General features: G+C 38.6%; 1 protein-coding gene and 1 pseudogene across 1 annotated transcript; both read left to right on the plus strand.

Annotated features, from left to right (window-relative positions):
• Positions 1 to 389: 389 nt before the first annotated feature.
• On the plus strand, positions 390 to 4502 carry LOC115790939 (uncharacterized). The gene is made up of 4 exons (XM_030744968.1): positions 390 to 760; positions 1171 to 1248; positions 1681 to 2752; positions 2855 to 4502. Exons 3-4 carry the CDS (start codon positions 1813 to 1815, stop codon positions 4375 to 4377), a joined length of 2463 nt encoding a protein of 820 aa, XP_030600828.1. The 5' UTR covers positions 390 to 760; positions 1171 to 1248; positions 1681 to 1812; the 3' UTR covers positions 4378 to 4502.
• Positions 4503 to 10074: 5572 nt separating this feature from the next.
• LOC115790406 (odorant receptor 131-2-like) lies at positions 10075 to 15301 on the plus strand (annotated as a pseudogene).
• Positions 15302 to 15622: the final 321 nt, after the last annotated feature.

The following is a 15622-nucleotide window of genomic DNA, read 5'->3' on the forward strand; positions in this document are numbered from 1 at the left end:
ATATTATCTCTGAGAAATGTCGTTTACTACTGTAAATTAAAAAAAAAACGTGAAAAAAAAAAGCTGACGAGACAACCCACTCAGTGCAGCCAACAGTGTCTTCTCGTCTACAGCGGGACTGGCTGAAGCTGGCCGGTATGGAAGCCCACTTTCACGAGGAGTTTCAGCTGTGTTGAAATTTAGACCACGTCAGCCATTCTCTTACCACGAAGCGGCGTGGAAACGGACCGCGAAGCAGTTCGAAAAATGAGGAGACGGAAGAGAACCTCGAGACTTATATCCTGTAGTATCGCGAGACCTTCGGCGTGACCGTGACCCCGCACGTGATCTGTATTGTCCAATCACAAGCGCGGAAGCTGCCACACAGAATTCAACCAAAATAGCCGGAATGAATCCAGATGTAATTATTGAAAGAAGACGATGGAAGTCACTCGTAAAACCAAGAGGCCAAGATCGCGGCGCCTTTGTGAGCACTGCAATACCGTACTCTCTCATTCACAGTATTATTACCATAAGAAACGGTTTTTAAGCAACAGCGTGGAAGAAAACAATCCCGCAAGATCAAAAGATGTGCAGGATGTTCTGACTTTGGATGGTCCTGTCGCTTATGCACCGTCGATGCTTGAAGACCAAGAACTGACCGTGGTTGGAGTTGGAGATTGTGATGAGACTGTAATAATGCATCCCGAAGACCCAGACAGAGGGGAGGCGATGGAGGAATCGGATGATATGGAACCACTATCTGACAATTCAGACAACGGTAAGCAGTAACTTGGCATCTACTTCTACATGTTTACTTGTTTGCTCTTATTCTCAGAAGAGTAACTATGCACAAAGGAAAACGTAAATTCAGAAAAAGGCAAAGTTGAAATTTCGCTACGTGTAACAGAGCAATAACTAAGAAATGATGTGTTTGTTCATTTTGCCAGTGTTGTATATTAACAACTCATATGTACTCCATTACATGCAGGCACTCTTCTGTAATTCTTTAAGGAGTTGTACTTGTTTAATGTATTGCTATCTTTTGGTCTTGCTTTAGCAGATGAACACAGCTTGTAACTGTGACTACTTATGACTGTTATGAATATAAATATAGACTATTGTTTAGTGATTGTTTACATGCACATGTAGAATGAAGGCCTGTCTTTTAATACTCTGCTCTGGTTTCAGATGAAACAGAAGATGGGCAGAGCATTCACCTTTTCCTTGACTCCAGCAGTTCAGCTTCAGAGCAAGACCAGTGTTCAGGTGAGTTGCAAAACAGGTTTGAACATAACAGTGATAAAATCCATAGATGAATTTCGGGGCTCAGTGCTAGATGGATGCCTGGATTTCTTGCACAACAGCTACCTGATTATGATGTTCTTGGTCTTTCACAAAAGAAAGCTAATTTCGTAAAAACTGACCACTCTTTCAGCCTGAAATGTGTGAAACTGTGCCAGTACGGCCTATTCAGTACCAAACGACTGGATTTATTTCACAAAAGAAAGCTAGGTTCGTAAAAACTGACCACTCTTTCAGCCTGAAATGTGTGAAACTGTGCCAGTACGGCCTATTCAGTACCAAACGACTGGATTTATTTCACAAAAGAAAGCTTGGTTTGTAAGATGCTCATGTTATTTTCACATGCAATGTAAATACATACTGATTTGTTTCAAATTTAAATTTGCACGTTTTCAGGATGAAGAGGAGGAAAGCTTTGCTGAGCTGGAGGAGCAGAGCAAAACTGATCCTAGCTTGTATTATAATAAAGGAGATGTAAATGATCAGGCTGAAGAAAAAAAAGAAGACTTGCTGATGTAACTTCTGGCCATGATGATTTTGTCATGGCAAACAACCTTCAAGATTTCCGACAATGCCGTTACATCACTTCTTCTGTGCATCAAACAATTCATGTGGATAATTGCCAATGTCCTCTGTGCCGATTCCCTAAATGCCTTTGCCAACAATATTCCAAAAACTTTATTCTCTTTGAGGAGATGGGCAGGTGTTTTCCTTGACAACTTCTTACAGTATGTGGTGTGTCCAAAATGTATGACAGTGTACACTGTGGATGAAACCTTTGAACTGAGACAAGTTGGAACCAGGGAATGCAAGACATGCGGATACATCAAATTCTACAAGCACCTAATTGCTGCAAAGAGAAAGAAATGTGGCTCTGCCTTGCTTAAAAGAGCTAAATCTGCCAAGGGTAAAGAGTATGTCTATCCCATCAGACCTTACTGTTACAAAACCGTTGTACAGTCTTTGGAAGCACTTGTTAGAAGACCGGGATTTCAAGAGAAATGCGAAGAATGGCGGAAGCGGAAAATACCTGAAGGAGTGTTAGGGGATGTGTATGATGGACAAGTGTGGCATGATTACCAGTATGTGGATGGACAGCCTTTTCTGGCAGAGCCTAATAATTTGGCCTTGATGCTGAATGTGGACTGGTTCCAGCCTTTCGAAAATGCACCATATTCAGTAGGAGCAATCTACCTGGTTGTTTTGAATCTACCACGTGAAGACCGTTTTAAAGTGGAAAATATGATTCTTGTTGGACTAATACCAGGCCCAAAAGAACCATCCCTGAACATAAATTCTTTTTTAGAACCCTTGGTTGATGAGCTCCAAGACCTTTGGAGTGGAGTTACTTTGCAAGATAGCTCCTTTATAGGGCACCAGGTGTACAGGGCAGCTCTGCTTTGTCTGTCTTCAGATATCCCTGCGACTCGAAAATGTGGAGGCTTTGTTGGACATGGAGCATATAGAGGTAATTGAAATAAAAAGATCATCATTCATTTTTATTATCAATAAAAAAGGCTTATGTTTTAATGTGTGAAGGTATTAACATGCATTTAATGTCCTCTTGCAGGCTGCCACAAGTGTTTGAAGATGTTCAAGAAGAAAGTGTCTGCAGGTGAAACAGACTACTCAGAGTTTGAGCGGTCCTCATGGGAGCCACGCACATCAAAAGATCACAAACACTATGCTGGATTATCTAAGAGGGCAACGACCAAGACAGAGCAGAAGAGAATTGAACACAAGTATGGAGCCAGATGGTCAGAACTGTTCCGTTTGAGTTACTACGATGCCATCAGATTTGTTGTCATAGATCCAATGCACAACCTTCTCCTAGGTACAGCAAGACATGTGTTCCGACTTTGGGCAGAACTGGGAATTTTATCAACAAAGAACCTTGATGAACTGCAAAGAAGAGTGGAAAACATCAAAGTACCCAATGAGGTTGGAAGAATCCCCTTACAGATTGCTACCGGTTTTACAGGATTTACAGCTGATCAGTGGAAAAACTGGACTACCATTTACTCACTGTTTTGTCTGAAAGGGCTGATCAGTAACAGTCACTATGACATGTGGTGCGACTTCGTTCAGGCTTGCATCATACTCTGCTCCAGAGTCATATCCATCAATAGACTGGAAGTGGCAGATAGACACCTGCAGACATTTCTCTCAAAATTTGTCAAACTGTTTGGCCCACTGCACTGCACCCCTAACATGCATTTACATCTCCATTTAAAGGAGTGTATGTTGGACTACGGACCAGTTTATTCATTTTGGTGTTTTTCATTTGAGCTTTTAAATGGAACACTGGAGAAATTTCATCACAACAATAGAAGAATTGAAGTCCAGATTATGAGGAAATTTCTGCAGAATCAACAACTTAGCATGCCATGGACATGTCAGTATGGGGCTGAAATTGCTAAGATTTTGCATTCACAAATACCTGGGACTGTGTTTCTTAATGACACAACTGATATGCTTTATGTAAAGCACAGTGCTTTGGTGTCTGCAGAAAAACTTCTCTTGGAAGAGTGTACAGCGGTGCCTCTGTCTCCATTCCACCAGACAATCTTAAATGAGTCCGACAGGCATGCATTGTTGAACATGTATCATCAGATGTTCCCTGAAAATGGTATAACTGATGTTGACTGCTTTGCCATGACATGCAACAGGGTAACACATCATAATGTGACTTACTCCATAGATGGATCCAGAGCAGAAAGGTCAGCACATGTATATGCTAAGTGGTGTCGCGACACTAACAGTTTTGAGGAACCTGTCATTGACCCTTTAGCAGAACCACGGCCAGCCGTTATAAAGCAGTTCATAGTTGTCAATGTTGTGTCAAAATGCAGTACATTTAAACATGTTGTTGTACAAGTTTCTTGGCTCAATCCCCACCCAGACAGACATTTTTATGGCAAGCCAGTAGAAGTTTGGTGCATGCAGGGAACAGACACCTCATTCCCAGCATCATTTCTACCTGTGGAGCGCATTGCTGGAAGATGTGTTGTGCACACATCCACTGTCTGTTTAAGCAGGACAACTGAGAAGGTGACTGTTGTACTGCCACTCTGCACAGTGGTTGAAATCTAGATTTAGTATCTAGGGCAGTGCCTCTAGAAATGAGGGGATTCTTCATTTAAGTCTTTACATTTTATCAAACTTTGTAAACAACTTCATGCTTTTTGTCTGGCATACTTTTCAAATAATAAAGATTTTCCTTGAATTGTTTTATTGTAAGAGTCTTATTCCAAAACCTGTTGCATTAAAATTTTCTAGTTATAGAATAGAATAGAATGCCTTTATTGTCATTATACAGGATGTACAATGAGATTGGAGAAGGAAGAGCAGTGAGCCACTGCGTCTGTGCGCGCCGCCATCTTATCTCATCTTTATCTCATGAAAGTTTTGCTGATATCTCTTATGTACATCCATGTAAAGCAAAATAAAAGTATGTGTTTTCTTATTAGTAGTCTTTAATTTCATTAATGCATGTGAACATTGTCTGCAAACATTCTCTGAACGTTCATGCGATGTTGTCTGAATGTTCAATGCTAGCTGGGACGCCACTGCACAGAAGAGGATGATGGTGTGACAGACTTTTTGTTACAGTGAATTAGACTGAAAACTGAGTATGCTTTTCATTGAAAATAATGCTTGTGGTGTCACCAAAATCAAGTTATAGCCTTTGTTTATCTCCCTCAGTCCACTAAAGTTCAGGGTTCACAAAAAACTCTATGACAAAGGCTCACAAGACAGAAGCTCACACACAAACCTGTTACAACTGTTGGGAGGGGTAGAGTACTGGTGACCACTGGTGAGTACTTGATTTGCATTTGTATGACTCACAGAAACCCCACTTTTCATGCAGTGTGCTGCTAAACATTCCCATAGCATGATGCTGCTACCACCATGTTTCACTTTAGGCATGGTGGAGTTTCCTCCAAACACGACCGTGAAACAGCTTCATTTTGAGTTTCATGGCAAAGGCCGTGAATACTTAGGTAAATGTGATTTCTTGGTTTTCTATTTTTTAATAAATTTGCAAAAGCCTCAAACCATTTTCCACATTGCTGTGATGGGGTATTTGTTTTGTAGAATTTTGAGGAAAGAGATTAATTTAATCCAATTTGGAATAAGGATCTAATGTATCAAAATGTGGTAAAACTGAAGCACTGGGAATACTTTTGGGATGCACTGTATACAGTGGTTTAGGCCAGGGGTATTGAACTCCAGGCCTCGAGAGCCGGTGTCCTGCAGGTTTTAGATGTGTCTCTGCTTCAACACACCTGAGTCAAATATAGAAGTCATGAGCAGGACTCAGGTAATTCAGCCATTTGATTCAGGTGTGTTGGATCAGGGACACATCTAAAACCTGCAGGACACTGGCCCTCGAGGCCTGGACTTGAATATCCCTGGTTTAGGCCCCCAAAAATTGGAAAAAATTCCAGACTTGACTTGACAGAAGCTTTGGATTTAATTCAACACATCCTGGTAAATGGAAGAAATCATATCAGACAAAATCATTTGAAACAATTTTGTCATCTGGTTAGCATTTCAGTGGTTCGTTGGTTTTGTCTCTGTTTTTTCTTTGATAATGGATTCAGATGGGCCAGCTGTGCAGAGGGATATTGAGCAGCTAACTTTTGGAGGGAGGTGAAGCCACTACTCCTCCAGCAGATGTTGGGCTTGTGGTTGAAGGAGTTGAACTTCTCTGGGACCTGGGTGATGTTGCATCTGCATGTGCAGTCTTAGTGGGTGTCATATATGCAATGAATCTGTGCTACCCGAAAGAACTAAAAGTCTTCTTGGAGGTGCTTCTGAAGATCTTCGTCCAACTTTCAACGAAGGGACTGATGCTCAGCAACAAACTATATGAACAAACTGTATCTTGAGCTTGAGTGTAGCACTAATATTTACCATTGTAAATACAAAAGAAATGCAGCTGGGGATGCTTTAAATGAGAGGGGATGATTAAATAAATGATTAAAAGCATGAATGATCCATCATTATACATGTCATAAAATGGCAGGTGATAGTTTCAGTACACCAATTTGGATAAATTGTTGCATGGATTTGGTTTGCATTTTTCAGATGAGTGAAATGTAATTTTTGTTTTCTGTTTTTTTGTTTGTTTTTATAATTGACACATTTCCAAGTTGTGAGTGTGAATCCTCAGGATTATTACACTATGTTCTGCATTACTATTCTTATGACTGACGTTTGTACTGTGAATGGTCCTTTAAGACTGCATTTCTTTGACCTTGCTAAGGCTTAATGTTGTCCAAATATGAGACATTTGAACATGAAAGTTTGTTTTTGTCAGTTGATGCTTTTGTGACTGTTAACTTGGTTAAAAGAATGTTTTGTTTAAGATCTCTGGTGTTAAATAAAGAAGATAACAAAACTACATTAGACCTACTTAATTCATTTGTGTGGAACCTGTTGACAAACTTGAATTTAGTTAACTAGAAAAAAAATTAGTTAAATTAATAAAAAAAAAACTTATCAGTTGATGGAAAGCAAATTTTAGTTGTTAAAGTAACATAATTTGTTTATGTTGAGGGAAAAAAGACTGCCACATAAGGGATGACAATGTATGTGTCAGGCTTGTCAGAGAAACTCAGAAGAATTTTCTCCAAGCATGACATCCCAGTATACTTCAAACCAACTCACACCCTAAGGCAAAAACTGGTTCATCCCAAGGACAAATCCCCCAAACACAAGATCAGCAATGTAGTGTATGCTGTCCAGTGCAGTGAAGAGTGCTTGGACCTCTACATTGGAGAAACCAAACAGCCTCTTCACAAATGAATGGCACAACATAGAAGAGCCACAACGACAGGACAAGACTCAGCTGTACATCTGCATCTGAAGGAGAAAGGAACTCTTTTGAGGACGCCAATGTTCACATTTTGGACAGGGAAGTGAAGGAATTTAAAATAATAATAAGAAGAGTGTGTGTGTGCTGTTGCTGTTTAAGCCTTTATGTTTCTGCGTGTTCATTTCTCGAACAGGAATGACATACACAACGGAATAAGGAGTCCAATTATTAAATTTAATAAAGCCATTTTCAAACAGTTTACAGATTAATCCGGGTCAGAACTGCATACCATACTCGTGTGAGATGGCATGAAGTACTGGCGCTTTCTAATTCAAGTTACAGTTTTTAAATAGTCAGAGCATATCAGTCTTGATTACATCATTTACAAAACAGAATGTGGAAAACAGAGAATTTCAACAACAGGGTGACCTCGAAGTCTCCATTTCTATCATTGTTTAGTCTTCATCAGTGTACAGTCAGAATACAAAGGTCATGATGACACAGGACATTATAAGCTTCTGTATTTTTAATCAGTTTTCCAGACAAATTTCTCAGGGAAGTAAACGTATGTAAGATATATATAAGTGGCATATACTATGAATATTCCAACAATCCCCCTTTTGACCTTAGACATTTCTAAGGTCAACTTCACCAGCCTGACCTCGGGTGGTCAGCCAGGACTGTATTGATATTAAAAGCCAGAAGAGAATTCTTGGAAAACTAATCTTATACTATTGTGATTGTGAATTTAGCAAAAAATTAGACAGAGTTTTAATAATGTCGTATTTATAATGGATGTACCTGCTTTCTATACTTTCTTATGGCCTGAAAAACAAAAAGAAAACAAGCATTAGTCTTTCATGTGTCAATGTTGTTCAGTGAATTGGATTAGCATTTAAATTTAATCAGTCCAAAGTAAATTCTGCATATAAATTGGCCCACATGAATAACAGTAACATGGAACAGTCACTATCTAATAATTTTCCTCAAATTTATTTAAAAAAAATGTGGATTGCATCCCTTCAGGATCAAATGCAGTTCCCATTGATGAAAATCTTACTGCAAACATAAAGAAATGATCACTGGATGAGTGCACAGGTAATAGTTATATATGCAGCCTTCTTTCAGCCTTCAGCACACCGTGCTCATATTCACCAAAGCCATGGATGTTCAAACCACAATAGTCAGCACTCGTCCCTGGAGATGCATTCCTGCACCTCAGCTATTCACTTATGACCGTCATCCTGGTAGTTTCCTGTTAAAGGCTCACAATGTCTCAGGTATGATCTCAGGTACCTGTGGAAAAAGTCCAGTGAAGAAAGTTCCAATTTTTCCCTGTCAATTAAACAAAATACCATGAACTGCAGGTCTGTGGGTCAATAATTAAATTCGCACAAACTAAGACAGGACATCAAAACGCGCATAAATATCCTCAGGATGATTTTATTCAATGGCTTTTGGTTATAAATCTTTTATTTTGTCAATCAGCCTGAGAAAAAAAATGATCTTGCAATTTTTATATACCACTAATTTGCTAATTTACTAAGTAAGTGGATTCAATCCACCAAATGTGAACCTGATTTAATGCACCTAGAGTTAAATATCAGATTAAGCAAAAAGCTAATTTGAGCTTCTGTCTGTCTATGAGTGGGTGAGTGTGTTTGAGTGAGTGAGTGTGTGAGTGTAAGCTGCTTCTTCATTGCAAGTGTTTGTGTTTTGTTTTGCAAGGTCAGTGTCAGCTGTCTCCTTTTTCATCCAATTGTAAAGTTAACGTTTGCATTTTGGTCTCAAACTCATCAGAAAGTTCAAAATGCAAATGAATATCCTCAAGTTAAAATTTGACACACCTTCTATGTGAGCTAAAGTGGAACAAAAAGAACACAAGAAAACAAAAAACAAAACATGGGATGAATCTCAAAATATCTAAAAATAATCATTTTAAAGTTCTCTGATCTTAAACAGCTCTTGGATAAGTTTGTCTGTACCTGTAAAATTACTGTTCATTTCTGACTCCTTTGGCATGAAAATCTGGGGAAATAAAATATCTTAAAAGGATTAACAACCAAAATCATTTCAAAGTATTCTACTGGACTCAAAATTATATTTATTCTGTAAGGGTCTGTACCCCAAAGAAAAGCATAATTGATGGCAGACAAAATATGGCTTCATAAACCTCAAGTTACTGAACTGTGAAGGGGAAAAATGCATAACCGTGACCTAAAACAACATCAGCAGTTGTTACTAGTTCAGCAATAAAATAGGAATGGCTTTAACTTTTTTTTTTTTTTTCCATTTTGTGTAATTCTATGCTTTTAAATCTAAACCCCTGCAGTGGGATTTTCACCACAAAACAAACAAAAATAAAATAAAAAATGTTATGGACAAAGTCTTTAGTCAAAATGTAGATACTTTTAGGGTCAGAGGTCATACTCACAACACCATTGCTCGTTGACCTTACATGCAGCTCACTGCAGATTTGTCATCTTTGGTCATCTAACTGAAATCAGGGCGTGTCCCCCTGAGGCCTCATGGGAATTTATAAGAGAACAATAGTTAGTGTTGGAGGAAGCATTAAACAAATTGTACTCTTGAAACCACAAAATTCTGGCCTCTGTAGGGGTGGCCTTACAATAGTAGTTGAGTCATACTATTGAATATAGCATAACTGAAATTAAAACATTGAAATCAATTGCTTTCTGCCTGGGAGTTCTTTGACCTTTGACCCTGTAATGTGCTCTGGTTCTTCACTGAGACCCTGTGACTGATTGTACCTGTTGTTATCAATCCGCATGTCAAAAAAGGTCTCCTGTTGATGACCCTCTTTCTGGGCTCAGACTTGTGCACAAAGATCATCAGTCAAGAACTCTCAGGTCACCTGCTTGTGAGATGGTTGGCCTCCGCCTTCTTGAGCACCAGGAGCCTGTTTTTGAGTCTTAGAGCTCTCAGACTGTTCAGGAGATCTTAGGATGAGCTTGAACACCTCGATTTGTACCAGTTTCTTTATTGGTAGCTGATCCAGTCTCCTGCAGCGCCGGTGTTGTTGTTCAGGCTCCTGTTAGAATAAAACTGAGAGATTTTCATTAGTTAAATCTTTACTTTTCTCCTAGTTCATATCCCTCCTTTTGAGACAAACTCTGTTTGTCTCAGTAATTTACCTTAATTTAGGTTATTTATCTAAAGGGGCATACTGATGTTTATTAGCTTCTGGGATTTTTCCTTTAATGCTTGATTCAATATCAATTCAAATGTTCTCTGCTTTTCTCTTATAATCTTAGCTTTAAACAAATCTACCAAATAAATAAATGTAAATGCACAAAAGTGTAAATCAGTATCTTGTATTTTATCCTGGATGGGCAAACAAATAAGTTTTTTTTTTTTTTTTTAGTTCTCTATATTTTGCTCTGTAGCAGAGCGGCAGCTCAAAGTTTGACACTTTGTTTTAGGTCTCAGATTCGTCTGTTTCACAAAGTATTTACATGCACTGTTTTTCTTTTCTAAGATTTCCTTTGAGGTTTTATTAAAACTGGGCTTCTCACATAAACTTTTTCTTGAAATTTAACAACAATCTTCTGAAAAAATGACCTCTAATAATTTGCAAAAAATACTTCAACCTGAGATTTTCAAGGCATCTATTTTAGTGGCTTTGTTTATTTATTATTTATTTTTAAAGCAATAAACTGCTGACTCCCTTTTTTTATGATTTTTAAGTTTTTTTTTTTGTCTTTTTATCCATCTGTGGTTGGCTTATCTCTCATATGTATTGGAAGCGAAACCTTCCTTCTGAGAATTTTTGACCAGCATTACCTTATACAACCATATCAGTCCAAATTAAAGAAAAGAAAAAGAAGAGAAAAACTGAGGGCTATAACTCTCATCCACACGCACTCATCCTCTGTCTCTCTGACTCTCGCTTAGATTCACACACACACACACCCGTCCTTGAGATCGAAATGCACACGCACACACAACTATGACATTACAAAACAGCTAATATTGGCCAGTGGAAAATTGTCCTATTCCTCTAAACTCTGTTCCTTTTTAAACAACAAATAACACCATACTCTGCAAAGAAATTCACCTCAAAATATTTTGTCCTTATTTCCTATTTCTCTCTGAAACACACATGACAATACAAATACACAACAGTACTCAGTCACACAGACAGACACATGGAGGCCTCCTTACACACACGCACAGACACACATTCAAGCATCCATCAGATTTTTTTTTTCAATATTCATTATTGCTGTAGATTTTTCTTTCCCAAGTGACCTAATTTTGGGATTGCTCTTTTTAATCGGATCCCCTTTTCTACACCCAGTCTCATCAGTCATTTTGTCAGTCAGTCAGTCCAAACTGCAAGAACAAAAACAATATTAGCAAGGTACCATTTATGTTTTTTTTTCTTTTTTAGATTTTTTATTTTTTATTACAAAAAAAACTTTATCTCTTTGTCTCTTTATTATTTTTTTGTTTTGTTTTGTTGTTTTATTACAAAAATCTCTTGAGGCTTTTAAAGGGTTTTAGTTGTTTTTATGAATTTCTGAAGTGAAGATTCTTATGAAAGAACCATATAACCATAAGCCGTCACTCTCATCTACTCTACCGGGAGTGATAATCTGACGCGCGATCGGTTAACCCTTCTACCAGGAGGAAATTGGTAAAAGACAAATGGCCAGTTCACTTCAGAAAAACCAAAGGCCCTCTAAACCTAAAAACCCCATGAATAGGTATTTTCAGTGGGTTGGCCAGTATCCCACCAGGACTCATCACCTGCTATTCGTTTTGCCTATTTTTCTTTACTCTGTTATAAACTCTTTTATTCTTTTCAACTCTTTTTTTTCTCTTAAACTCTTTTTTCTTTTTCAAACTTTTACACCTGTGAGAAATGGCTCAAATTACCCCTTCCTCCTGTCATACCACCAGTGACCATTATAATTTGATCCCATTCAATATGCAGATATTTAGAAAAGATCTCTGCCAACCTTTAGGTGGAGATCTCCTGGTCCCTGATAGAGTCTGGAAGTCAGTACTGTCACGCGGAACCTCGAAGCGGCGATTATCGGTGGTCAAATTCACTCCTTATTCCCAAGAAACTCAAAAAACTAATAAAAACATCTAAAAAACAAAAACATTCCTGTTCGATCACGTCGGGCGTCACCAATTGAAGGAATCTAAAATAATAATAAGAAGAGTGTGTGTGCTGTTGCTGTTTAAGCCTTTATGTTTCTGCGTGTTCGTTTCTCGAACAGGAATGACAAACACAACGGAATAAGGAGTCCAATTATTAAATTTAATAAAGCCATTTTCAAACAGTTTACAGATTAATCCGGGTCAGAACTGCATACCATACTCGTGTGAGATGGCATGAAGTACTGGCGCTTTCTAATTCAACTTACAGTTTTCAAATAGTCAGAGCATATCAGTCTTGATTACATCATTTACAAAACAGAATGTGGAAAACAGAGAATTTCAAGAACAGGGTGACCTCGAAGTCTCCATTTCTATCATTGTTTAGTCTTCATCAGTGTACAGTCAGAATACAAAGGTCATGATGACACAGGACATTATAAGCTTCTGTATTTTTAATCAGTTAAGTTATTTTCCAGACAAATTTCTCAGGGAAGTAAATGTATGTAAGATATATATAAGTGGCATATACAATGAATATTCCAACAGAAGACAGATGGTTTGAAAGAGGAGTGAAAGAAGCCATCTATGTCCACTGTGAACAACCATCATTGAACAGAGGAGGTGGATTACATCACCAACTTTCCCCCGCTGACAGTGCTGTCCTGAGCTCCCTTCCCAGACGTCTCAACCCCCATTCACACCTTTGTTCCAGTGACCTCAATAGGCCACATTAAACAATAGACCGAAGTCCTAAATTAGTTTCAACTGAAACCACTGATTGAAATGACCCACGCCTCCTTTCACACCTTGGCACATGTGTTTACGCACATGAACAATAGAGGGTCATAACCACCTACAAGGACTATGCCCACAGGGGTTTAAATACCTGGGTCTCTCCACCATTTGGTTGAGAACTGAAGAAGCCTTTCGGATGAGAGGTGAAACGTTTTCAAGAAACAAAAAGAAGTCCAGTCGCCTTTTTGCAAGCTCCAGAGAATAAAGCTATGTTGTTGAGATGAGAGTGCTCAGTAAAATGCAGATTAGCTGGCAGATGTTCTCGCTAACATCTTAACATCATAAGGTCAAAAGCTTCCTGTCTTCTGCTGTTGTTCCAATCAAGGCCACCACCATCGTCCTTATGCCAATTAAGTCCTTAGTGTCCTTCCTCAATGACTTATCAATGACTACCCACTATCATGAGGCACTTTGAGAGGCTTGTCAAGGGGTGCATAAAAACAATTCTGTCGCCACATCTGCCTGTCACCCAAACTGCTCACAGATCTACAAATGCTGTTCATAGGCTTCAGTTCGGCATTCAACACAATGATTCCTTTAGCACTTGGTTGGAACACTGAGTCTGCTGTGCAACTGGGTCCTGGACTTCCTGACTGGGAGACCTCAGTCACCCAGAATCAAAATCTCCAGAACAACTACACTGAGCACTGCAGTCCTCCAGAACTGCATGGTGAGTCCACTGCTGTTTGCCCTGCTGACTCATGACTGTGCAGCAATGAACAGCTCAAATCTCATTCAATTTGCTGATGACACAACTATGATGGGTCTCATCAGCAAGACTGATGAATCAGCATATGGACTTGTGGAAGATGAATGATTTAAAATGTGTGTGTATTTTTCTGTATTTGTTGCAACTGAACAATATTATTGTGAATGAGTTGAATAAAGACTTACCTGACGCTTTTGTTTCGCTCTACATATGTTTTATCATGTGCCTTATAACCCAGTGCACCTTATGTATGAAAATAGACCCATTCATTGATATTGTGCTTTATAATGTGTTGCACCGTATGGTCCGCAAAATATGGTACTTACCTATCCCTATACAGATAAACAAATGCATGCAAAATGCATGCAAAACTACCAAGCAACAACCTTTTCAGTTCTTTCAGATCTGTAATGTAGAGTCTCTCGAGTACGCCATCTATCAGCTATTTAGCGCACAGTCGTCTCTCAGCAAACTGCATGGAGCTCAGCAGAAGACATTTGACTCTGGAAAAAAAATGGAAGGTTTCTCCACTGGACCTGATTTTGAGTTTGGTTTTTAGAAAAAAACGTATATTTAATCATGATACTGTGATTGACTCTTAGAAGTGTTTCAAACGTGTGTGTGTTCTCTATGGCAGGTAACAACTCAGTGAATGATGGTTTTTTGCTGCAACCATTGACTCCCCGGAACATTATTGTGCAGATCCTGGTCATAATTTTTCTTTGCATCAACATGTTGCTCATTGTCACCATTTTTAAAAAGGAATGCTTTTACACATCTGCACGCTATATCTTATTTTCTGTAACATTATTGTCAGACAGCTTTTTGTTATTGATGTCTGATATCCTGCTTATCATGATCTTTTTTGAATTTGCATTGCAAGTTTGGTTGTGTACAACTATCTTTGTTTTTGTGCTCCTTTACTTAAATGTCACACCAGTTACTCTGACAGCAATGGCTCTGGAGCGCTATGTGGCCATTTGTATGCCTCTGCGTCACAGACAGCTGTGCTCCACACGCAGCACTGTGTACTGTATCCTGATCATTCATGGCCTCAGCTCTGGGCCCTGCATTGTTATTATTTCCATGTTCTTAGCTTCAACCTCACTTGGTTTCTATGAAAAATACATGATATGCAGTGCGGAGCTGTTTATTGTTTACAGATGGCAGGATCATGTTCGCTCTGCTGTGAATCAACTGTATTTCTTGATTATGGGCATCACTATTGTTTTCACATATGTTGAAATAATGAAAGTGGCCAAAGCTGCATCAGGAGAAAATAAGAAGTCGACACATAAAGGACTCAGAACAGTGGTTCTTCATGCTTTCCAGCTGCTCCTCTGTCTCATTCAGCTGTGGACCCCGTTCATAGAAACTGCTGTCCTTCAGACTGATTTTAATTTATTCATAAATGTCAGATTCTTTAACTATATATCATTTAATATTGCTCCAAGGTGTCTGAGTCCTCTCATCTATGGCCTCAGGGATGAAAAAATTTATCTTGAACTGAAAAATCTTATGCCTACTTCATCCTGTTCAAAATAAGCATAACTTGACAAGTTACTTCAGAAATATTAATATTCCCATTTCATGAACCCATACAGCAGGGGTCTCAAACGCAAATGACCTGGGGGCCACTGCTGGTCATCTCAGTAGAGGGCCACTGTTTGTGTTTTAAATATATATGATTTACAAAAAAGAGTTTAATTTACCATGTTGCTCTGTCAGCAAACACTCTGACAGAGGAGATTAATGAATTATATATGTAAAATACAGAGTTTGCCAACAGAGCAATGTAGTCGAATAAACTCTTTTCAGCGGATAAATACAACAAAATAACTGATATGTCTGACATGACTTTTTTCTAAATATAATAA

The sequence above is a fragment of the Archocentrus centrarchus genome, chromosome 13, assembly GCF_007364275.1.
Source record: "Archocentrus centrarchus isolate MPI-CPG fArcCen1 chromosome 13, fArcCen1, whole genome shotgun sequence".
NCBI lineage: Eukaryota > Metazoa > Chordata > Actinopteri > Cichliformes > Cichlidae > Archocentrus > Archocentrus centrarchus.

Coding starts and splice junctions, on each gene's coding strand:
- LOC115790939 (XM_030744968.1), top strand. CDS start 1,813: ATGATGATTTTGTCATGGCAAACAACCTTCAAGATTTCCGACAATGCC. Junction 2,753..2,854: donor TGGACATGGAGCATATAGAG/GTAATTGAAATA, acceptor GTCCTCTTGCAG/GCTGCCACAAGTGTTTGAAG.